A 25,500-nucleotide genomic window follows, 5' to 3' on the forward strand; every position below is an offset into this window, starting at 1 on the left:
GGAGAGAGCAGGGGCCCAAGCTGAGCTGCTGGGAGCAGAGCTGCAGCCCCAAAGCCAAAGCACAGCCCAGAGAGAGCAGCCCTGCCCTGGGAGCAGAGCTGCAGCAACCAGAGCCAGAGGGGCCAGACAAGCAGCCCAGGGCGCTGAAGGCAGAACAGCAGCCGCCGCTGTGCCGAGGCAGTGTGGAGCTGGGGCTGGAGCAGTCCAGAGATGGATGCGGTAAGCAGCTCAGGAGAGCGAGGGGGACCCTGGGCAGTGGGCCCAGCACAGGAAGACGCCTCAGCCGAGAGGCCCTGCAGTCCAGACTTGGAGGGGGATCGTAACCCTGACAGGGTGGGGGCAACGCTGGGGAGAAGGGACCCACCACCTAGAGCATGAGAGCATGTGGCCACTGCCAGAGCAAGTGTCCAACCCGTGGCGTCTCTGCGGCACAGCCAGGGCCTGAGAAGAAGGCCTGGGACCTACAAGGAACAGTCTGAAGTGCCCTGACCTACGGAGACACTGTTTGTAATGTTCCCTGCCACAGAGTGGGGTGATGTGTTTTCCTTTAACCTTTCCCATTTTTCCTTATTCTTTTTTAAAATTAATTGTTAATTAAACAACTTGTATTTGCTTTAAATTGTATGAAATGATCAGTGGGTCAGGAAGGTACCCAGTGCAGAGAGAGTACCCCAGAGTGGGGACACCCTAGCCCCTGTCCTGGGTGACCACAGGGTTGGGAGACAAGCCCCCCAGAAATCCTGGGCCCAGCCTTGTCAGGGTTATGAGGACTCTGCAGGACAGGAGAGTAGAAGGGGAGTCCTCAAGGGCAGGGAGGCCTCTGGGAGCGAGGACTGAGATCCTTTCACTAGCCCACTTCACCGGCGTAGTGCAGAAGTCAGGAAAGCTCCCTACAGTAGCAGGACCATTCCCCCGCTTACATATGGGAATTGAGGGGGCTTAACACCTCTTAGGAGGCAGTGAACGTGTTTCAAAATCAGGCTCAAAATGTGGTTGTACTTTGATAAGTGACTGTATTAAAACAGCATCTCCTCACTCAACAGATCTGTCCTTTTGTGCACACTCAAAAATGATATGTGCCTACTTTAGTGACAAAATTATACTGATTTTTTACCCCTGGCCATACTGCAGAGTTAACAAAGAGAGAATGACGTGGATTCTATTCCTTCTTGTGCATGCAGCAATAGAATTGTTTATTAAAATGCAATCAGTTACACATGTGAAGACAATGTGCTTATACATGTATAACTGAAATTATAATTTAACCTACAGTACTTTTATTATTGATAGTGATGTATCAAAAATAAAGAACCAAGCTTGACTCTCAGATCTGAGGTTGAGTTTGATGGGCTGGTAGTTGGGGGGAAAGGGGGGGGGCGCAAGGGCACACATACTTTTTACTTGTAAACTGTTATTTTACCTAGAAACCATTGAGAAGCAATAAAAGAGTGAATCCCACAAATACACTTTCACAAAGTCACTTTTACGAGTAGAAATACTACCCAGTCTTCATTAAGCTTTAATCAGGATTGCAGAGTATCAAAACAAATTAAAAATTAAGTATAGAAAAGACCTGTGCAACCAGCTAACCTTTGCTCTACTAGTTTAGGAGTCTTCATTAACATTTCCTACTGCTTTGTCCAGCCAAGTTCCAACTAAAGAGGCTTCCACCATTTCCTTTGGGAGAATGCTCCTCAATCAGCTGGGTGTTGCAGTTTCTTTTACAACACTGCAGGAGAATGTGTCGGTCTTTGTTGTACTCTTGCCCTTTCATTAATTGGAAACCTCCTTATCGGAAAACACAGACTTGGAGTGATTTGTTATATACCAATGATAGTATGTAAATTATGACATTTAATATGTCAGGCAGTTACAGAAGACAATAACATTTGATATTCAAAGAAAAGATAGTCATGCAAACTGTTAATGGATTGAATTCAGCAGTGTAATTGATAAACAAAAACTATACTTAATCTATGTAAAATGAGGTACTGTATACCGTAAATATGGGGTGAAATGGAAACACCATGAACTAAATTTATCTCTGGTATAATTCTATTGGAGTCAGCAGGTCAGATTATGTTTATGTAAATAGGGGAAACTCCACTGAACTCAATGGATTTGTACCTGTTACGTGTATAGAAATTTGGCCCAGATTCTGTCTACAGAAACCACGCACATACAAAAGCCATGCTCATATAAAGGAAGTGGTCATCACATATAGATATTATTGTCTAATACAATAGGAAAGCTATATTTCTGGGAATATCATCTCAGCATCCACTGTTAAGCCTTTATATATCCCTAGGAATATAGACATTTATATAGCTGGGAATAACAACTAGAGTTTAGGTCGCAGTTGAAACTGGTAAAAATGTATCTACAAAAATCCACAAAAAGGTCCCCCATTTTCCCAGTAATTTAGCACAGATTTTGAATAGTCAAATTAGAAATATAAATAATATATACATCTATGTAATGTTGTATAGGTGGTCACTTAATACTGATAATGCAGATTTTTAAATCATAAAAATCCTACGGATATTTTGGGGTTACTTAGGAAAGATGGTTGCCTCAAGGTTACACTAAATCTAAACTTTGGCTTCTATTTATTTTTTCTGGTAATTAGTTGATTTCCAGAAAAATATTTTCAATTTTATCATTTGCAACCAATTCAGATTTCAGAGCCTTATTTAGACACATATACAAAAAAATCCTAAAAACCTATGTTAAAAGTACATTAAGGTGGAAAAGTCAAGCACTCAGAAGTTAGAAAATACCCAAGGTAAGGTTGCCTGTACAGCTTTAGTTTGCCCCCTTGTGCATATTGTGACAAAGCTCTGACCTTGTCTCCATGGGTCCCGTACTTCCTGGCAGATTTTGCTAGCCTCCGAGGCTCACTGTGACCTTCCACGTAGCCATTCTCTCTCTAGAGGCAAGAGTCACAGCCTACTGAGCCATTTTCCTCATAAGCCAGCAAGGGAGGTGAGGAGAAGCTACCCTCCCTTGCACAGTCTCTGTTATTTCCCAGGCTCAGTGATTAATGGGGGTGTGTGCGAAGGGGGAGCCCAGGCCCACCCTCTACTCTGGGCTCCAGCCCAGGGCCCCTAATAGTATCAGCTATAGTAGCTGACTTTTTGGAAACAGGATGCATACAATTCCGTGGGCCATTGTCCCACAGCAGTCCCCACTTCCTCAATATTTACTTCATCCTTACCTCAGAGCCTCCTTCCTTGTGCCTGTTATGGTTTGTACTGCTCAGTTTCTCCAATAGCGTGGCTTCCTCCTACAGCTCCTGACATGCACACTCACCTGAGTGACTGGGAGGCTTTTAACTAGTTTCAGCCAGCCCCGGATTGGCTTCAGGTGTCCCAATCAACCTAGCCTTCTGGAAAGATCTTAATTGGCCCTAGGTGTCTTAATTGACCTGGAGCAGCTGCCACTTGCTTATCCTGGTAACAAGGATTTGTTTAGCCTGTGGCTAATATATCTGTCTCCCACTACTTTACTATAGCCATCTAGCCTTGCCCCATCACAGTCTGCATTCTTGTACTGTCTAATTACATGATCCCATACTGTATTTTCCATAGCACCTCTACTTCATTCAGTACACAGGATGAATGGTGGTCAGAGAATGGCGGTCACAGCTATTCAATATTTCTTTTTATCCTCATCATTCAATGTGTGGTCCCATGCATTATTTATTCCACACCACCCAATCATTGTACTGCACACAGAATTATTAATGTCCTCCTGGGCTTTTCTATTGCACTCACCTCAAACTAGCATAATTCTTTATGAACATGAATGTATTTATCTTCATAATACCCCTGAGAGTTGAGATGGTATTATTATTCATTTTACTCACAGGGAATGCAGGCACAGTATTTAAAGACAAAATTGTTAAAAAATGTCAACTAATTTTGGGTGTCCAATCTGAGAAACCAAGGCCCTGATTTCCCAGAGAGTCTAGCATTTGGTAGCACTTTATTTGTTCAACGCACAGCTCCCATTGGCCTCATTTGCAGTTGTGAGGGCTCAGCACATTGGCAAATCAGCCCCTAATGTCTCAGGTTGGGTATCCAGAAAAAAAGAGGTACATGCAATTAGTGGCCACCAGTGAATTTTTTAACTTATGTGAGTTGCCCAGCATCACACAGGAACTTTGTGGCACTGGAAGGGATAAAATCCAATTATCCAGGGCAGCCTTCAGCTTCCTTGAGTGTGAGACTATCCTGTTTCTTCCAGTAGTGCCCAGCCTCATTCAGCACATACCTTACAACTTCTGCCACAGATGAAGCAAGGGTCCTGAAGATTCCAGCCTCATTCACTACACAACCATAATTCATCCCCAGAGCACAGTCCATCCTGTGCACTGAGGCAGAAGTCCTATGTAAAACTAGTGTGTGACCATTTAACACTATATCCTAATGCATATGTGCAAGGTGTTGAATTAAGGTAGAGATTTTTAGTGCAATTTCCTATTTAAAAACAACAACAACAACAAACCCTTTACATTTGAAAAAAAACAAACCAAACCCTCAAACATCTCAACAGGTGGAACCATACTGACCACCTACATGGGTCACCAGCAGGATTGGGATCATCCACCATGCAGGCTCTTCCACTTGAATGTGGATGAGGGGGATGGAGAGACAAATTTTGCAAGTGAGTTTCTCAGCTATTTTCTAGAAAACAAAGGACTTTGAAGACCCAGAAATAATGGGTTAAATTCCAGGCTCTTTAATGGTTATAGCATGTAAAACGGTGACTTCTCCGTGGGCTGGACAGCCGGGGACTAAGCCAACTCTGATTGCATGATGAGTCCCACCTGAGGTGATCCCAGAGTAAAAGGTAGCTGCAACTGCAGGAAGCTGCAGAATATACCAGGGGTGAGTGGGTGGTTGAGTGTAACTGAGACTGTCAGGCTTCCTGCCTCTAACAGGAAGCAGGAGAAAGCTCTCCACAGATGAAGAGAGACCCCTGCCCAAGACTGACAGACAGACTCTCAGGGGGTCTACACAAGAGTAGCTTTCAGTATCTCTTCTACTTCTTACTCTGCTAGGGAAAGCCTAGTCTTGTAAGTGCCCATCAGTGCATCCCTTCCTGATCACAGTGTAGTTCTCTGATTCCCTCTGACCCTGCTCACTCTCCCCTCAGGACCCAGCTGATGACCCATCAAATTCAACACCCCCCTACCTTCCAAATTAGTAGTCCAGGTGGAGATACCATCCAGCAGTCCAAGCCTCTGTGTCTCTGTGCACCCTGCAGCATGTGTTCTTTTGGGGTTCAGCCAACATTATACCCTATCATACAATTTCACTAAACGCACTTACAACTCATATCACAGCATTTCAAGGTAACATAGTCACTTCTCCTTAGGACAAAATCTATTATTTCAAAGGAGTTAAGGAGCCACAATCAATTCTTTGGAGGCAGATACTCTGTTCCATTCTGCATTGCAAAGGGAACAGTTATGGAAATGATGCAGGAATCACTTGCTAATTTCTGTGGCTTCTGTTATGCAAGAGGTCAAATTAATGACAATAATGGTCCCTTCTGACCTTAAAATCTATAATTAAGCAATGTAACAGGGTGCTGGCCAGGAGGTCTGGAGGCAGGCCCCTCTTAGCCCAGCTCTAATTAAGAAGTATTAATTGGGGCTGGCTGGGTATGCCATGCCTAATTGGTGGAACAGAAGCACCTGCAGGCCTTATTAGCTAGGGGCTATATAAAGCTGGCAGGAAGGAAAGAAGAGCAAGGAAATGGAGGAGCTACAGCCTGTGTATCCCTGCTGGCTAGAGAAGCTACCTGTCCCCCAGGTTGCTGGTTTACAACTGTCTGTAAATAGAAGGTGGTGGGAGCTGATATTGTTAATAAAAAAGCACTGGTGATTACAGTTAAAGAAAGTCTCTGGCTGATTTGTGTGAGGGCGAGAGAAGGGCCTCGTTACAAGACATAAGAACAAATGGATATAAACTGGCCATCAACAAATTAGATGAAAGTTTCTAACCAGCAGAGAAGTGAAGTTCTGGAACAGCCTTCCAAGTGGAGCACTGGTGTCAATAAACCTAACTGGTTTCAAGACCGAGCTTGATAAGTTTATCAAGTTATGATGAACTATGCAACTGCTAGCAGCAAATATCTCCAACAGTTGGTGATGGGACACTAGATGTGGAGGCCTCTGAGTTATTACTGAGAATTCTTTCCTGGGTGTCTGGCTGGTGGGTCTTGCCCCCAGGTCAGATTGGCAGAGACCCTGGGGGCAGGGTGAGGGGGGCATGTTTGTCTTTCTCTGCAACACAGGTCACTTGCAGGTTTAAATGACTGTAAATGGTGGATTCTCTGTAACTTTAAGTCTTTAAATCATGATTTGAGGACCTCAGTAACTCAGCCAGAGGTTATGGGTCTCTTACAGGAGTGGATGGGTGAGGTTCTGCAGCCTACATTGTGGAGAAGGTCAGACTAGATGATCATGATGGTCCCTTCTGGTCTTAAAGTCTATGCATCCATGAGAACTGGAAGTGTCTCACTCCCTACAGGGAGCATGTAAGGGTTGGAAAGTGGAAGTAGGCAGACTGCACTGTGCTCCAGATATTCCCAACTGATGTGTGATCCATGGGGAGGCTGGTTTAGCCTGTCCTGGGACCAGGGCCTGGGTGGATGATAGGGCTGAGGTGAGATTCAGGGAGAGCTGTTGCTGGTTCTCAACTTCTTCTCTTTGTAGCTGGCTATGCAGAGGAGTGGAGCCATTCTTAGCAGAATGCTCATTTAGGCTCTCACAGCCCGCAGGGAAGCGAGCAATCAGAGCTACTCTGCTCCCTCTCAGGTGATGAGGGAGGTGGTCAGCATGGGTGCTGCTGAGCCTATGCAGCAGGGAAAGGACAACAGATGCCCAGCACGTCTCCATTTTACATCTGGGACTCCTGGGGAAACTAGGAGGCAGTCAGAGATGCTGTATGATTCAAACACTCCAGTTTAAAAGTTGCTCAGGAATCACGTTTTATTTATAATGAAATCCAGATTAACTTCTTCAGCCCTGAGGGCCAAATTTTAGAGCCTCACGGGCCACACATGACTCTTGGATTACAGCCCTGCCTTAGTCATGTAGTTACTTTAACATATTTTTTTCCAGCAGGTGAAAAAGATATTTGCAAAAACGAGATAATGTTCTATTAGGAAACATGTGTTCTGCTAAAGCTAAATGTCAGGAAATAAACTGCTGCAAAACCTAAATAATGGAGAAACTAATTTTTGCTTGTTTCGGTTTGGGTGTAAAAGCCTTTTGCATAGGTATAATCTGTTCCCACTACTACTGACATCTCAGTCTGAAACACGTATCGTGTGGCCTACAGAGAGACAGCTTTGGCAAAACAGACTTTAAAGAGAACACCCATATAAACCTGCTCAATGACTAGCCACAGGGTATGTCTACACTACAAAAAAACCCTGTGGCAGTGAGTCTCTGACTCGGGCTCATGCTATGGGGATAAAAATAGCAGTATGAATGTTCCCAATGAGGCTGAAGCTGGAGCTCTGAGACCCATTCCCCTCACCAGGTCTCAGAACTTGAGCTCCAGTCCAAGAGGAATGTCTACACTGCTGTTTTGAGCCATGTAACATAAGCTCGAGTCAGTCAACCCAGACTCTGAGACTCACTGCCATGGGGGTTTTTTTTGCAGTGTAGACACACCCAGACAGACACACACATACACACATGTAGCTTGCAGAATGCAATGAAAGGTAACTTCTAATTTACCATCTCCTGATTTTACTTTTAGCTCTGCCGTTTTCCCTGCTGCACATCAGAAGTTTTGTTGTGCATATAAATTCTCTGAACTAAGGTGTTTTGAGAGACGACTCTGACTCCCTTCTCCTGTACCCTGTTTTAAATATGGCCGTTCTCTGAGTACCCCTCCCATAACACTCCTTTGTGTATTTATTATTAGTTATTATTTTTGCATTATCGCAGCACCTAAGAGCCCTAGTCATGGACAAGAACCCCACTGTGCTAGGTGCTGTACAAACACAGAACAAAAACATTGCCCAGGTCCCCAAAAAGCTTCTGCTACAAGCAGCTTGCATGTCAGCTTGCATGTTTAAATTAGGATAAACTTGAAGTGGTGCAGTACTTAAATCCAAGTGCAGCGGGGTCCATGATATGTTAGCATAACATAACACAATCTTGCATGGTGTCAAGTATCAGAGGGGTAGCCGTGTTAATCTGGATCTGTAAAAGCTTTTATAACACAAACTGGCAGCTAAGGAATTGTGGCAATATGTGTATGCTAACTTGCAGGAGGGCCCTTTGAGTATGAAAGATAACCACAGTTTTTACACCAATGAAAGAAGCATTGGGAAAACAATAATTCCTCCCTGTGCTTCTGAGATGTTAGAGCCCTGGGGCTAGATCCTCAGCTGGTATCAATCAGCTTAGCTCCACTGGAGTTTTTATTTGTCTAGGCCTTCTTGAACCAAACTCTGCCTAGTGTATCATTTATATCACAAACAGCCAGGGCCGCTTCTCCTCCCCAGCACCCCCTGGATCCAAAACTGTGCAAGGAAGATGCCCTCTCTGGGGGTATCAGCACCTAACCCCCTACTTCCAGCCACATGGGCTTGGGGAAACGAACTGCAGGCAGGAGCCAGCCAAAGACTGAAGCTGAAAGAGTTGCTGCAGGAGCTGCTTAAGCAGGGACGTTCAGATGCTGATGATGTCATCAGGTCACTTTCTGTAGTTTTCACTCTGGACATTCTCTCCCCTGTGCTGATTGGCTGCTGCTCCAATTCTGCTACCCCTTCCATCTTGCTAATCTTCACCTAACATAACCCCACCAAAGGGATTTAAGTAACAAAATAAAATAAAATAACATGGAACTAACATGATGTTTGGCATCATCACATTGTTCACTCTGCTGGTGTATTCTACCCTTGTCCCACCCTGTGTATGCTGGGTCTATTTAGACTGTAAGCTCTTTGGGGCAGGGACTGTCTACTTCCATATGGCTGCTTATATATATTGCCTAGCACAATGGGGCCTCATTCTCAATTGGCATCTAGGCACTAAAGTAATAGACATGATAAATATTAATTAAAAACAACATACTCCATATCCATTAATTCACACTGTATATTTTCAAACTCTAATATTTAAGACTCTTTTAGAGACAAACTTCATTATTCAGGTTACACACATGTTTTTACGAAGTGCATAAGACCCACATTCCTCTTTATACAAATTGATAAATCAATGCCAATTGTATCTATTTATAGAAATAAGTGTGCCTAGTTTTGCATACTCAATAATAGTTCTCTGTATTCCCTATGAGCTTAATCTAATCATTCCTATTAAGGACACTATCCAAAGCCTGCTGTGATTAGAATATGCAACATTCTGCTGTGAAGCCTCTGTTAATAATACAATGCAATTTCTACAGCTTCCCACTCTGTGGAGGTGCTTGGAGAGGAGCACAACAGCAACATTCACGCAATAAAAACAAAATGTAATAAAACACCCTCATATAACTAGGGGAATCTAACAAGACAAAAGGGGGGATGGAAAGCACGTGTATAAGGGCAACAGTGCTTATTCAAGATCATGTTGGAGGAGGGAGGAGCTTAAAGGTGATGTTTGAATGTGATACAAGACAGATGGAGGACAGATGTGAAGGGAAGGACAAGAGCCACTCTCCCCAGCACAGGACAGCAGGCAGCACAGCACCCATAATAACGAAAGAATAATCCTCTGACAATTCAGAGCTAGATTATGGCTTAATTAAACTGCAGCTGTGAGTTGGGGGTGTCCTGTCCCATGAGCTCCAGAAATGCACTGTCCTTCCAGGACCTGCTCCAAGCCTATACGGGAAGTGCAATCTGCTCCTTCCTTTGCTCCCCACAGTGTGCTGGTCCCACTTCAGGAGATAATGTGGGGGAAGGAGGGTTGTGTAGGTGGATAAAAGGGGGGGCAGTGCCATGAGCACACCACTTTTCTTCCCCGTTTTCAGAGTCCTTCAGGGAGTGCACAGGGAACACTTGTTATTGTTACACCTGCATGGAAACATGGTAAGTGACGACCCTGGCTTAACCAGGAGACCTTCAATGACCTGAAATTAAAAAAAAAAAAAACAGCCATGCAAAAATGGAAATTACGTCAAATTATGAAGGATGAATATATAAAAACAACAACAACACAAGCACGTAGGGACAAAATTAGGAAGGCCAAGGCAAAAAAAAAAAAAAGAAATTAAACTGGCTAGGGACATAAAGGGTAACACGAAACACATTTTACAAACACAGAAGCAAGAGAAGACCAAGGACATGGTAGGCCCATTACTCAATGAGGAGGGCAAGACAATAACAGAAAACATAGCAATGGCTGAAGTCTTAAATGCCTTCTTTGTTTCAGTTTTCACCAAAAAAGTTAGCAGTGACTGGATTACTAACATAGTGAACATCAGTGTAAATGGGGTAGGTTCTGAGGCTTAAATAGGAAAAGAACAAGTTAAGAATTACTTCCACAAGTTAGATTCTTCAAGTGGGCAGGATGTGATGAAATATATCCTAGAAGACTTAAAGAACTGGTTGAAGAGTTCTCTGAGACATTAGTGATTATCTCTGAGAATTCATGGAGGACAAGAAAGATCCAAGAGGACTGGAAAAATGCTAATATAGTACCTAGCCATAAAAAAGGGAAATGAGGACAACCCAGGGAATTATAGACCAGTCAGCTTAACCTTGGCACCCGGAAAGATAACAGAACAAATCAATTTGTAAGCATCCAGAAGAAAATAAGGTGGTAAATAAAAGTCAACATGGATGTGGTTTAAGTAGATGTGATATATCTCAACTTCAGTAAGGCTTTTGATACTGTCTCACGACCTTCTCATAAACAAACCAGAGAAATATAGCCTAGAGGAGCCTACTATAAGATGGGTGCACAACTGGTTAGAAAAGCGAGCTTAGACAGTTATCAATGATTCACAGTCAAGACGGAAAGGTATATTGAGCTGGATCCCATGGGATTTATCCTGGCTATGGTTCTATTGAATATCTTCATGAATGATTTGGGATGACGGCATACAGAGTACACTTATAAAGTTTGCGGATGATACCAAGCTGGGAGGGGTTGCAAGTGCTTTGGAGGATAGGATTATAATTCAAAATGATCTGGACAAACTAGAGAAATGGTCTGAAATAAACAGGATGCAATTCAATCAGGATAAATGCAAAGTACTACACTTAGAAAGGAATAATCAACTGCACAAATACAAAATGGGAAATAACTGCCTAGGAAGCAGTACTGCAGAAGAAACCTGGGGATTATCATGAATCATAAACTAAATATGAGTCAACAATGTAATACGGTTGCAAAAAAAGGCAAACTTCTTTCTGGGATGAATTAGCAGAAGTGTTATAAGCAATACACAAGAAGTAATTCTTCCACTCTACTCAGCACTGATAAAGCCTCAACTGAATTACATTGTCCAGTTCTGGGTGCCACACTTCGGGAAAGATGTTGACAAATTGGAGATAGTCCAGAGGAGAGCAACAAAAATGTTTAAAGGTCTAGAAAATATGACCTATGAGGAAAGATTGAAAAACAAATGGATTTGTTTAGTATGGAGAGGGAGGGACATGATAACAGTCTTCAAGTATGTAAAAGGGTGATAAATTGTCCTTCTTAATCACTGAGGACAGGACAAGAAGTAATGGTCTTAAATTGCAGCAACAGAGAGTTAGATTAGACATTAGGCAAAACTTCCTAACTGTAAGGGTAGTTATGCACGGAACAAATTACTTAGGGAGGTTTGGATTTGCTGTCATTGGAGGTTTTTAAGAACAGGTTAGACGAACACCTGTCAGGGAAGATATAGATTATACTCAGTCCTGCCTCAGTGCAGGGGACTGTACTAAATGCCCGGTCAAAGTCACTTCCAGTCCTACATTTCTATAATTCTATGTTGGTGCAGGAGTTGCGCACAATCTGGACTCTGCAGGGTGGGAGTAGATAGCCTGAAATTGGAAAATATGACACACATGCAAACATAGAGGGAGGAGAGAAACACTCATTATTCCACCCCATGCCATATCCTGGAACCACTCACACGTCCAAACACAGCTAAACACAGAAGAAAAACACAGAATATTAACAGAGAAACCAGAGTGAGGTCTCCCACTGGCCTTTTACAACTAAACAACAGCACATTCAAATGAACAAAGGGAACACACACGCACAAATGGAACAACTGGGAATATACTAAATGATGAATCTCTCCTCCTTCTCAAATAATAAAAACAATACAGGCTTGATTCTCAGCCAGTGGCATGTTTCATTTCCCAGGGAATGTTCCACAAATTATACACTGATTTCCTGGGGTGGGAATGTCTCTTTTTATTTCAAATTGACCCCCATTGCCAATAACAAGCAGCACTGAACACATAAGTGACACCCACCTACTTCTCCTTATCCAGAAAGATGGTAGCTGTGATATGAGACTTCTAGGAACAGGGAGCGGTCAAACAAGTACAAATTGAGAGATCAAGGAGAATCCTTACTTAATTGAGAACTCCAGGGAGAAATTCTCCTCTCCTTTTCCAATGGGGACAAAAAGGATAGTTCAACCAGCCAGAAGTAAGTCTGGGGTTATTGGTAACTTGAAAGGCACATGCATTCAGCACCTTAGTGTATCTGCATAGTGTGTCTTTTAATACCTCGTTGAGAAAATAATGTGTCTCTCTCTTCATTTTCCAAAACAAATAATCACTGCAACAAGCTTCTGACACATCATGGTACTTTTTCAGCATGGTGTATAAACAATTTTTGTGAACAGATCCCGTTAATGAGTGAAACATCCCCCATGTTGCATAAAAAGTGAACCTCACAGTTTTGATGTTAAAGAAAGAAAAAACAAACAATTCTTACCACAAATCCCTCAGTGTACTGAAACTGAGATCTGGAAGTGTCTTCTGCCGTTGGACTCAAGGGCTTAGGATCCGACATAGAGCGCTGCATCATCTTTGCAGATTTTGGGCTCGGTGGAGGACCCTTGGCAGTATCAGCATGTAGCACCTTCTGAGGGCTGATGTCATCAGTGATGGATTTTTCATAGGGTACAAAGGCAGACTCTATAACTTTGCTTGGTGAAACAGGTGAAATGGGTGAATATAGAACTTTGGGAGATTTAGGAGGGGAAGGGACTACCTGTAGTGTGGAATCTGCACGAAGATGGGATGAATAGCCTATTTCTAATGGTGTTGGACGCTTTTTATCTTTCTGTGGAGACGTGGCTGTCAAGTACTGGGGACTCTGTGTATCTGAGTCTGTTTCTGTTTGACATCCCAAACTTTCTCCTTTGAATGTCTTCTCTGGAGCTGAAATATGTTTAATGATTTCAACCTTAGCATCCAGCCTGGCCCTTATTGAAGGTGTTCTTATTGTCCCTACAGGTTCTGTCTGTACAGAGATCTCTGCCACTGTCTGAACTGCAATGCTAGACACTTTGGAAAATGGCTTAGCCTTGTCTACCTCAGTGGTACCCTCATATTTCCCAACACGAGACTTTCTTCTTGATCTGTTAGAAAGATCCCATTCATCTTGATCTTCATCATCTGTCTGAACACTTGTGTCAACGCTCTTCTTAGTTCTCCTTCTCCTGTTTGTATAACTTCTGTCTGCACCATCTTCATCATCAGTTTGTACTCCACTGTCCACTATTTTTTTAAAACAACTGGGCTCTTTTTCCAGAGTCTCATCAAGCTTGTCATACTGACCACGCAATTTTGGCATGGAGCTCCTCTTTTTCAGTTGTTTCTCCTCTCTCATATCCATGTCCTTAAGAGACATTTCTGAAACAGAGCTTAGCATACCAGGCCTAGATATATATTGCGTAATGCCATCTGACTGAACTGTGTACCATGTTTGGCTTTGTGGAATTTCAATGCCCAGCACAGTGGAAGCTGTGGTGGTTGGGTCATCGCTAGTCCAAAACTGGCCATTTTCTGTAGCAGCATACTGCCCTTCCAGAAGGGCTTGGTCTGTGCTTGTTTGTGGAGAGACAGTTCCAGAAGGGTCATAATTATACTGATATATCTGGCGAATTTTTTGCTCTTCCAGCTGCTGATGAAGCTGCTGTTGAAGTTGTTGAAATTGTTCAAGCTGTAATTGCTGCTGGGCTAAGGTTTCCTGCCTCATCATGAACTGAGCTTGTCGCTCCTCTTCTTGCTGAAATAAGAGATGGTGCTTCATGGATTGTAACTCCTCAAGTTTTTTTTGGACCATTAACTTTTCTTGTTCTCTAAACCTTTGGATTTCCTGACGTTCCCACTCTAGTTCCTCTGCAAAGCGCTGCTGCTTAAGTTTCTCAAGCTCAAGCAGTTCACGCTGCAAGTCAAGCTGCTGCTGTTTGTCTTCTTCAGAGGCAATGAGAAGTGCAACTTCATCTTCAAGTACATCTGTAAAAGCTTCAGAAGCTATAGTTAAAGCAGGCATCAGGTTAGCTGGCTCAGTGGTAATAGTTTCTAAAGTGCCAGGTTGCAACCCTGTGTCAATATCAATGCCAGTAATTGCACTGTCTTTTTCAGCTGCCACTGTTGTCAAGAAACTGTATGATCTTGGAAGTGGCTGATTCTGTTGCAAGGTTGACAATGAGGACACTGAGTCAATTGTTTGGACAGCAGATAAATCTCTGACAGTTGTACTGAAAATAGAACCAGGCTGTGTGGTTATGGCAAATGTGGCTGGGATCGGAGTTGCAACCGAGGAATAAACGACACCATTAGAGGATCTTAACACACTTCCAACACCATACTGGGATCCCAGAGACGGTACTATTCTTGCTTGGGAATACTGTGGTGCACTAATCCCGATGCCTGAAATCACCTGCCGAGTCTCTGGATAAGGACCAGTGGTCTTGCTTGAGTAATCCATTACCTCACCTGAAATTATAGGGCAGAGTTATAGTCCAGTCCCCAAAAAGAATGCTGCTTTGTGGATTCTGAAAGCCATCCCATCTTGATGAATTAAACAGGGGTGGGGAACTGCATGCAAATCTTCAGGTTAATGATCTACTTTAGACGTGAAGAAAAAAGCATTGCTGAACATGCAGGCACATGCAGGACCTCTGTGCAAAACACATATGTAAAATGACGAAATAAAATACATGTGGAATCCATAATAATTTGTCACACTGTCCAACAGAAAACACAATAACAGGAGGAAAAATTAAAAAAAAATTATCCTGATATGAGATGAGGAACACCACAATTATATTTCAAAGAAAGATCTGCTGCTGTTTCATACTGACCTGTAGTGACTCTTCCAGAAGTTAGATCTACTGCTGCATCTGTTGCCCCAACTCGATAATCAAAGCTATTCTTGCTTTTGTACACAAAAAGACCAGCTTCTGATAAATTAGTGTCAGACATGGATGGTTTCATACCTCCAAATCCTCTGTACCCATATGGCCCTGAGCGATCATACTGATAATGGTCATCTCTGTAACCAAACCGATCTTCTGGCAGTGTGGTGGGAGGCTGCTGTGCTGTACAGCTACTGCCAAATGGTAATTTATAAACCACATCACAACAAACAGCTCTTCTCCCTGCAGTCAGATCAACAGGCTTTTCATCTTCTTCTATGACACTGGTGACAACTCCTGAAGTAACTTCATCCACTGTCACCACTGTTCTGTGGGATTTTGTGGTGCTAAGGTCAACTGCTCCACTCTCTATCAGCTCCTGGGATGTGGAGACATCAGTCCAACCATTTGTCATACCAACAGGAGGTACAGTAACAGGCATTGCAGTAGCCCATGACACTGCATGTGTTGAAGTACCCAGGGATAAGTTTATTGGCACTTCATCTCTACCTGCAGAGAATGCCTGGCTGCCTGTTACTCTGTATGCAGGCTCAAAATGTTTTGATGTTGTCAGCTGCAGTGGTGTTGTCATTGCATGCCCCAGATCTACAAGGCTCTCTGTACTTGATGTGTAACTTACAGTAGCTGTGCAGGTCATTATTGTTACTGTTTCTGAGACTAGTGCTAGAGAGGGTTCTGCAGCTGACACAGTGCTAAGATTTATGATAGCTGGTTGGACTGCACTTACTGGCCGCCCACATATATCACTTGCCATAGTTTGTCTTCTCGCATCCATGGGAAAAACAGACAGATCCATACAGCTGTCTGTCATTTCAATATCCATTTTATCCATTTTAGTTAAAGTACGAAGGTCAATAATATCACCAAACAGATGGAATCTTCCATTCTCTCTACACCTGGGTTGCTCACCTATTTGTGTGGGCTCTGGAGGTATAGTAATGGAGACACTTCCTAAACCAACAGTGGGAACTGAGCTTTTCACCACAGACACTGTGGTCTTGGTCACCTCTGTTGTTATTAACTGTGTTACCGAACTAGGGACTGTTTCAAAAGTTGATTGTGCTGTGACAGGAACAGTGGCAAGCGTTTGCAAAGCACCTGAAACATACATGCTGTGATCTCCCATACTTTGAATTTCCATGGCTTTCATAGATGGAGTAAACAGAGGCTGCACATTTTGGGGAAGCTGTTCCTTAGAGGATGACCCAAAAGGCCAACTGGTAATAGCTTGACTAGTTATAGACTCTGTGGGAGTTCCAGGTTCAGATGGCAATGTGATAACAACATAGGTTTCCTGCGAGGGTTTGGTCAGCCTTGGTGAAGATTTGTTAGAGTGTGGAGACAAAGGGGACGTAGGGGATGTCAACTTGCACTCTGCTGAAGAGACCAAATTCAAAGTCATACTTTTCAATGACAAACCTGTTGGTTTTGGTTGTTTCTCTGCTGGCTGATGAGCAGCTGTTGGGAGCTGAGGAACTGCTGGCTTAGGAGCAATTGGAGGCTTAGTTACCTCAATGGGCCTGTGACTGAACACAAGCCCTGCTGGAATTAAGGATGGCTTGGGTGGCACAGGAGGTGGTGTCGGGATGTATATTTTTTGGGCAGATGCCACGTTGTTTTTTAACACCTCTGTGGCCTCTATGGCTACAACACTAGTAAGTGAAGGTGCCACTGCAGGAGCTGTTGTCACTGGAGCCTGAACCTGTGGCTTCTTTTTGGGGTAAATAGCTGGCTTTGGTGGAGTAGGTGGGGGTAATGGTAGGGGAGGCGGAGGTGGTGGAGGTGGAGGAGGAGGGGGTGGAGGTGGTGGAGATGGTTGGGTTGAAGAATCCAAAGGAGAGCTTCTAAAAAATGAGAATACTTTGGATGTTACAGTAGGAACTGAAGAAGCAATAGATGGTAATGCAGATACAGTGCTGGTCTTAGTTGTAACATGGGTAGTAGATACAGAGGATATGACTGGGGCTGGCTCTGATGTTATACACACAGGAGGTAGGTCAGATGCTGCCTCAGCCAAGTTAATCCTTGTCATGTCAAACTCAACTCCTTTGTGTACATCCTCAGAAAGTACTTTAGCAATATCAGCATCAGCAGTACTTTTAATTTTTTTGGCTGTGTCTTTTTCTGGTTTGGGTGAATCAAAGGTAGTGGAGTCAGAAGTATATTGCTTGGGTTTTATAGCCATAGTTGTGACAACAGAAGGTGCATCTTCAGGCAAAGACATTACACCATGATCCACACATGCCATATCTGTGGATACAACTGTCTTTTTAGGGAGAACAGTAACAGGTTCATAAGGTGTGCTTATTTCAGAATATTCTTTTGTGAAACTTAAGGGAACTTGAACTATTGTGCCAATATCTTCAGGATGTACTAATTTACCTACAACATCTGCTATGTCTACATAACCTGCAGTTGTGCTATCTATTCCAGTAATAGGTGATGAGCTATCAGTGGTACAAATTGAAGAGGTAGATGATGTAAGAGAAGGTGTATCATAAGGTAAAACTGATGTCGCACTTTCTGATGCCTCAGAGTAGGTCAACATTGACGTTTCGTGAGAAATGATTTCCTGAACTTCTCTGGCATAATCTGTTAGGTATTCATCTTCTATTTCTTCTGTAGTAAAGTGCTGAGTTATTTTAACATCTGGAATAGAAAGCACTGTGCTGCTGACTGAAGCTGTATCTGAAACCGTCAGAGGAGCACTTGACACTAAAGATTCACCATCCACTATATCTCCAACTATAAATACGTTTGTATCTGGTGCAGGAATTAAATCAGATGTAGGCTGAGTTGGACTGGAGCCTGGCGTTAGCTGCATTCTTTGTCGTTTCATAAGCTCCTCATAAGCAGCATCTGCATCTAACAACTGCTTTTCCTCAGTGGTGGAAGTTACAACACTGTCAAGTACAATTATCTCATGACTTTCTGGTATAATGTAAGAACTAGACACAATGTCTTCTTGAGGCACAATTGAATGCAAAGGCTCTACACTGTAATAGTCTCTCTGTCGATCTACAATTTTCTGCATAGTTTCTTCATAAATCTGATCTGGAGGTTTTATTTTTTTCTCTCTCCCTCTCTGCTGAATAAATTCACTACTTTCATCTTGTCTCGTTACAAGATTAGCATCAATAGTTCCATTATATGTGTCCTCTACTAAAGATTCATAAATATAATCCTCTATTAACATGCCACCATATAAAGAGTCTTTTTCAAACACTTCTTTTCCATTTGCACTTTGAAATAGTTTGGGTTTATGGGATTTGTGCATCATTTCCTCATATACCTCTTCAGCACTTTTTAATGTTTTTTGGCTACTTTCTTCTTTTAGGACTCCAACAGGTTGTTCATCTGTTGGAGAATATAAAGAGACAGCTGTAGGCAACTTATAAACCTTTTGCACTTCTATTATTTTTTCTGGGCTGATTTCAAATCCTTCAGGATCTGACTCAATACTTGGTGAATATTCAGAACAGGAAGATCGGTGCAGCTCCTCCATTTCTGCCGCCTGTCGTAACTCTTCTGTTGGAGATGCATCTTCAATAGGAGAAAGATTACTTGGTGGGGTCTTTGGACGTTCCCGTCTTCTCTGTGCTCTTAGTTCATCTTTATCTTTCTTAGATTTTTTGCTAGAACTCTTTCTTTGCTGCTGTTCTAATTCACGTTGTTTCTCTTGTTCCTTTAGCAGCTCTTCTTCCTCCCTTAGCTCCTCTTCTTCTGAAGAGTCTTCAATGGTGGGAAGAAGAGGACCATGTGACCGGTGTCTGGCTTTGCGCTGCTGTTTGCTTTCTCCTCCCATTTTTTTGTGACTAGGACTGCTGTCACTATCTTCATCTAGAGATGACACAGATGTAGGAGATGTACCTGGAGTAAAACTGGAGGCATGCAAACTAGAAGATCCTTCTCCCCTGGATCTGTCTTCTGGTGAATCTGTAAGACTCTCCATCTCTAGCTCTGGCTCTTCATCAAAATATAAGCTACTCTTCTGTGGTTCAGATTCCTCAGAATATGTATTTGTTATTGTGCTGTTGAGTTCTATTGTTTTGAAACGTCTAAGGCCTCCACCTCCTCCAGTTACAGTGAGTTCTTCACTGTCTTGACTTTTGGTTTCCCTATATTTTGGTTCTGGGCTTTCATCAAAAGTTTCATCATCATCATCATCATCATCATCATGCCATGAGTGACGTCTTCCAGCATCCTCATCATAGCTTGTGCTACTTTTCCGCATCATCCTTCTATGTTTTCCAGCTGTCGCTTTAGCTTTGACTTTCACTTCTTCCTTCTTTTGGCTTTCAATTACACTGATTTCTTTAAGCTGGTTCCTAATGAATTCATCATCTTCAGAACCTGAGGCATCTTCATCAGCACTCATTTCTATAATCTGTTTTCGAATGAAGTCTTCATCATCACCTGATCCTAGACTGTCTTCTCGTTTGTACTCATCGCTACTTGAAGAGCCAACACTAGTTCGTCTTTTTCTTCTTGGGACAGGTGAATTTTCACTCTCACTGCTGTCTTCTACAGAATCGTAGCGTTGCCTTCTTGTTGATATATCATCTACTGCATCTGTCTTTTCCTTATAGTCTTTCTGAGTTGGAACACTTCGTTTTACATCTTCTTCAAGACCTTCTTCATCTTCTTCTTGAATGTCTTCCAGATCCTCCTCATCTGAACTGTAAGGTTCTGGAGACATTGGCAAAGGCTTTGTTCTATGTGGATCTTTTGTCTGTTCGCCATATATACCATAAAGATCTTTGGTCTTCCCAGACTCTTCCTCAGCAAATGTACTTGCCTGAGCTTCCAAAATTGATAGAACTGTACTTTCCAACTTGGCAAGATCTGAGGGGCTTGAAGGACTGCCTTCTTGCGAAAAAGTATCTTTTTTAGAAAGTTCCTTGAGTAACTCTTTTTCATCACTGGGGATAAGACCTGGAATTTCACCAAGTGAACTTGATATCCCATCAGAAGAATACCCAGTGTCACTCAGACCTTGTGGACTTCTCTGTTGCTGAGAGATAGATGTGTCTGATTTGTCAACCTCCTGCTCCTAGAAAATAAATATGTATATATATATCAATTCTTAATGTCGCCAGGCAATTACATACAAGGCTTTTTCTCAAAGAAGAGTTAATGTCCCCAATGAAATATTATAAGAAGTATTTTAAACCAGAAGAAGATCAAACCATAAATTAATGAAACACTAATTTTGGTATGCAAAGCTCTTAAAACATCTAAAAAAAGATCCTCAAATGATGAGGTTTTTTTCAATTTAATCTAATTATGCTTTGCATGACAGTTCACACAGGCAACTGATTTAATCATGTTAGGAGGTGCTTAATGATTTTATTTTTAAACATAAATAAATACTGTAGTCCTCTGTCTTTCAGAACACTTTCTAATTATAGTCTGTTGCATAGTAGTAGATGATCAGTGCAAGGTTTTGAAGGGTTTAGTTCAGGGTTTCTCAAACACAGGTCGCCGCTTGTGTAGGGAAAGCCCCTGGCAGGCTGGGCTGGTGTGTTTACCTGCCCCGTCTGCAGGTCCGGCCAATCGTGGCTCCCACTGGCCACGGATTGCTGCTCCGGGCCAATGGGAGCTGCTGGAAGCGGCGAGTGCTGAGGGTCTTACTGGCCGCGGCGGCTCCCATTGGCCCGGAGCAGCGATCTGCAGCCAGTGGGAGCTCCAATCTGCTGGACCTGCGGACGGGGCAGGTAAACACACCGGCCCAGCCCACCAGAGGCTTTCCCTACACAAGCAGTAACCCCTATTTGAGAAACCCTGGTTTAGTTTAAATGTGTTTTTTTATCACCTAGGATACAAAGCTGACTAAGTAGTTGTAGATATAATAGAACAGGGATTGCTATATCTCAGTCTGCAGCATTTCTGGCATCTACTGCCTCCTTTCCCGATGTAATCTCCCACCCCCAAGAATAACCTTACCTGCCAGGATGATGGGCCTTTAGTTTCTGCCTCCCAGTGCTGAACTCTCTAGTATGAAGCAGAATGCATGAAATACTAAAGTGAGTGAATGGGATCTGGAACACCACAGAATCTACTGCCTGGCAGAGTGCACAAAAATTCAACTGGGAGGAATTTTCCCAGTGCCTAGGTATAGAAGCAGATGGGCTGTAAGTTCCTTGGTAATGTAGGTAGGTGCTGCTGCTAGAAAAGTGGAGTCATAAGGAGAAAAACAGGAAGGTCAGCCAGTGATCTGAAGAGAAGAGAAAAAAGCCTACAAGGCAGACACACCTAACTGAAAACCAAAACAACCCAATCTTCCCAGCTGTACTAGCCTTCCTTATCACTAGTTAAAAGTCCCTGACTACCCTCCTAACTTCCAGAACATGACCAAGTGCTTCTAGCCTCCTTTCAAGGTGACAAAACCACCCATCCATCTCTTGCGCCAATACCTTCACCCCAAGGATACCCCTGTTTTTGAATGAGACTTATCCCCCAAACTCTCTCCCAGCTGCCAAACATTCCTACACCTCCTAGCGACAAGGGCCCCCCATCCAGCTAAAAAAAAACCTTATTCTCCCCTAACTGACAGGCACCCATACTGCCTTCTAGCTGACAGCATATCCCGATTTCACTGACAAGTGTCCCTGCCTCCACTGGCATCTTGAAAGCCATTGTCCAAAAGCCTCCTGCCCCCCTGCAAGTTCACTCTGCAGGTTTATGCCTTCAGTAAATAACTAAGCAATATTTGTCACCTGTGCTGACCAATATTGGCCGTCCCTGGACTGTAGCAAATGACTGATTTGAAGCTTTGTTTTGTCTACCTATTTTATCAGAAAAAAAGTTGTTTTTAATGGAAACTTATTGTGAAGCAAATCTGTTATTGAAATGGGGTGATGAGTTACTTTTACTATTACACTTACATTTACCTTCAGGTCTTTTTAATTATACAGAGTTTATTTGCAATTCCATTTAAAAAAACCCTTGTAGAAAAATACTTCTTATTGCCAATTATTAGCGTTTTGATGATTAATCAGGGTGAGATTTTAAAAATAATTATGCTTTATATTCAAAGCACCTTACCATTGTGCTGAATTTGTTGTGTGTGTATAGACACACTGTGCTAAAACAACTACACTCTTCATACTGTATATTAATGTTATATTAATACATTGGTATCAGTCTCAGCTACATTGGAATGCTTTACCGTACACTTTGCAAAGTTAGGTATTAACCTTTGAATAGACGAGAGCTCTTTTTACCAATACCGTGTGCCCAAATATCTGCTATCAGGACCGATGCCATTGTATTTTCTAAGGCATGTGCCGCGAGCAGTACTCACTTCTGGTGGTAACCCGACACTAAAATGCTATTGAGAGTTAATCTATTGGACTCCAAACATTTTTTGTTCAATAACAATTGGGAAATCAGTATGACCCAGGACACCATTTCTCTCTCCTTACTCAGGGAAAACTACCCTGGAAATCAACAGGTCCTTAATGACAGCATCGCATCTAATCTTCATATAAGGTCCACACTAAAGTATAACCTTTTTTTAAAAAGAAACAAAAAAAAACCAGGTTTGCCTGTTTTCTTTCCTTTTTCCAACAAAGCAAGCATTTAAGGGAAATTTTTCAGAGCATGTCTATGTCCTATTTTAGCCACTTGAACTTTTCCATGAGGTTTTCATATATAAGGTATATCTGGACTTGGAGCTGGGAGTGTGAGTCCCATTTCAAGGAGACATACTCGCCAGGGCACTGATTGAGCTACCATGCTAAAAATAGTGTATCTGCAGCAATATGAGCTGCAGGATGGGCCAGTCACCCTCCATACATGCTTAGGGTCTCTCATGGGCTTGTATTTGGGGCATCTATGCCTCCTGCAACTCACACTACTGCGGTTAGATTCTGTTGTTAGCTCTCTAATGCGATGAGAACTAGCATGAGTATGTCTCCTTGACACACCCAGCTCAAAGTGTAGACATAACCCTAAAACTTTATACTCATTCAAAATCTATCTGTAATTATTTATTTATTTTAGCTTTTATAAGATGGAGCCTTTCATGGATAAATTTGATGAGCTACTAAATTAAAACATCGATCAAATTAAAACCACCATCAAACAGACTCCTAGGGCTTGACTGCCTCACTGGGTCCCACTGGGGAAAGCCAATGGAACCTGGGCTGTAGGTTCCTGGCTGTGGAAAGTCCTCCCAGAAGGGACAGTTGCCTCTGTTTTGCTGTGGTCTGGACCAGCAGGCAAAGACCAGACAGGATGAGTAGTCAGGGCATGGCCATCCCTAGCAATTTTGGTGCCATACGCAGCCCCCCCCCCCACGGCAGGCCTCCGTGTGTGTGTGGGGGGGGGAAATCTGGCCCCAGGCCTCTGCGGGGGGGTGGGGCAGGAGCAGGCTTGGGGGACAGGGGGAAACCGCCCCCCAGCATGACCTGGAGGAGCGGGTTGAGGCCAGGTCGCTCCACTTCCGGCCACCCGGTAAGTGCAGGGCAGGCCTGACTCTGCTCTGCTCCCCCAGCTCCCAGCCTTGGGACTTGTGGGGCAGGGAGGAACCGCTCCCCAGCACTCACCGGCAGCGCAGCTGGGAGCCAGCAGAGCAGAGTGGGCTGGGGCCAGGTCGGTGAGTGCGGGGTCATGCCTGCCCTGCAGCAGTCCTCAGGGGAAGGGCTGAAGTAGGGGCGGGGATGGGGTGGAGCAGGGGCGGGAAGAGGCGGGGATGGGGTGGGGTCCATAGGGAAGAGGCAGAGCAGGGGCTGGAGCAGCATGCAGCTGCGTAGGGCACCAGGAAATTTGGAGCCCCAAATTTCCTGGTGCCTTATGCAGCGGCGTACTTTGCATATGGATAGGGACAGCCCTGGGTCTGGGCAGCCAGGAGATGGACCGATTCAAGCACATCCCCCTCTAGCTGCTGCTGACAGGGCTATCTAAGGAGTCCAAACTGTAATTTATCCCCTGCTATCTCCTGACAGAACAAGCTAAGAGAGCTAGAGGTAGTTCTACTGCCTGTCGTCCCAGGGCTGAACACCGCCAGCCCAAGCTCTTCTGTGCCCTTTGGTCCCTTGCCTAGAAACAGCCTCTCTTGTAATCACTGAAAAACAAATGAGATGACAGCTTATAAACATTTAGTCTCTAATCCGCAATGAGCGTTCTTACTGCATTCTCTGCACAGACCTCCCCTTGCTACCAGTGGGAGCTCTGCTCATGGAATTGTGCTGTCTGTAATAGGGTCCTGCATTGTGCAGAGGAGTTCCACATTGCACAACTGGGGAGCAGAATTTGCTCTAAAATATTAACGTGCTTCTATTAGCTATAACAGGGGTCAGCAACCTTTCAGAAGTGATGTGCTGAGTCTTCATTTATTCACTCTAATTTAAGGCTTTGTGTGCCAGTAATACATTTTAACATTTTTAGAAGGTCTCTTTCTATCAGTCTATAACATATAACTAAACTACTGTTGTATGTAGAGTAAATAAGGTTTTTAAAATATTTAAGAAGCTTCATTTAAAATTATATTAAAATGCAGAGCCTCCCGGACTGGTGGCAAGGACCTGGGCAGTGTAAGTGCCACTGAAAATCAGCTCGTGTGCTGCCTTTGGCACACGTGCCCTAGGTTGCCTACCCCTGAGATATAAGAATATATGTAATGAGCTTTTTTAAAATCCACTATGGGAGGAGCACAATTTACAAGAATTTATTTTACGCCTTTCACCCACAGGTATAGTTGCTTGTCTGGTGATACACATCATGCAAATATGATGACACATCATAGTGTTTTGAGGCAACATACATCTAATTTACCTGTGATGTATCATTGCATGCCTCATATCACTTCTTACATTCAATTATAATCGTAGAACAACTTGTTTAGATGAATGATGATAGTTGAAGGAAAATACAGTGCATATGAGGGCTATGTAGGTGGGATGGTGAAATTACTGTTACCACTGTCAGCGAACAACATTAGGTGCCTGAAATTGGTGGCAAACATATAACTGCTTCACTGTCAAAACTAGGAGGGACTCAGGTTCATACAGTCAAGTTCAGCAGGCCTTCTGGAATAGTGTACAAACCTACAGGGCCTTCTTTCCGTGAGCTTGCCAATTTAAACACTGCTCCAATTCCCACCTAACTCAATGGCAAT

The 25,500-nt window shown here is 43.3% G+C and overlaps 1 protein-coding gene across 2 annotated transcripts in view; it reads right to left on the reverse strand.

Moving 5' to 3' along the window:
* PCLO (piccolo presynaptic cytomatrix protein) overlaps positions 1 to 25,500 on the reverse strand; it is a 519,980-nt gene that overhangs the window by 247,375 nt on the left and 247,105 nt on the right. For both annotated transcript variants that reach the window (XM_039518832.1, XM_039518825.1), the window contains exons 5-6: positions 15,303 to 20,430; positions 12,923 to 14,934 (exon numbers count right to left, since the gene is read on the reverse strand). In XM_039518832.1, the coding sequence (XP_039374766.1) occupies positions 12,923 to 14,934; positions 15,303 to 20,430 (7,140 nt within the window). The remainder of the gene's footprint in view (positions 1 to 12,922; positions 14,935 to 15,302; positions 20,431 to 25,500) is intronic.

Source organism: Mauremys reevesii, linkage group 1 (genome assembly GCF_016161935.1).
Source record: "Mauremys reevesii isolate NIE-2019 linkage group 1, ASM1616193v1, whole genome shotgun sequence".
Lineage (NCBI taxonomy): Eukaryota > Metazoa > Chordata > Testudines > Geoemydidae > Mauremys > Mauremys reevesii.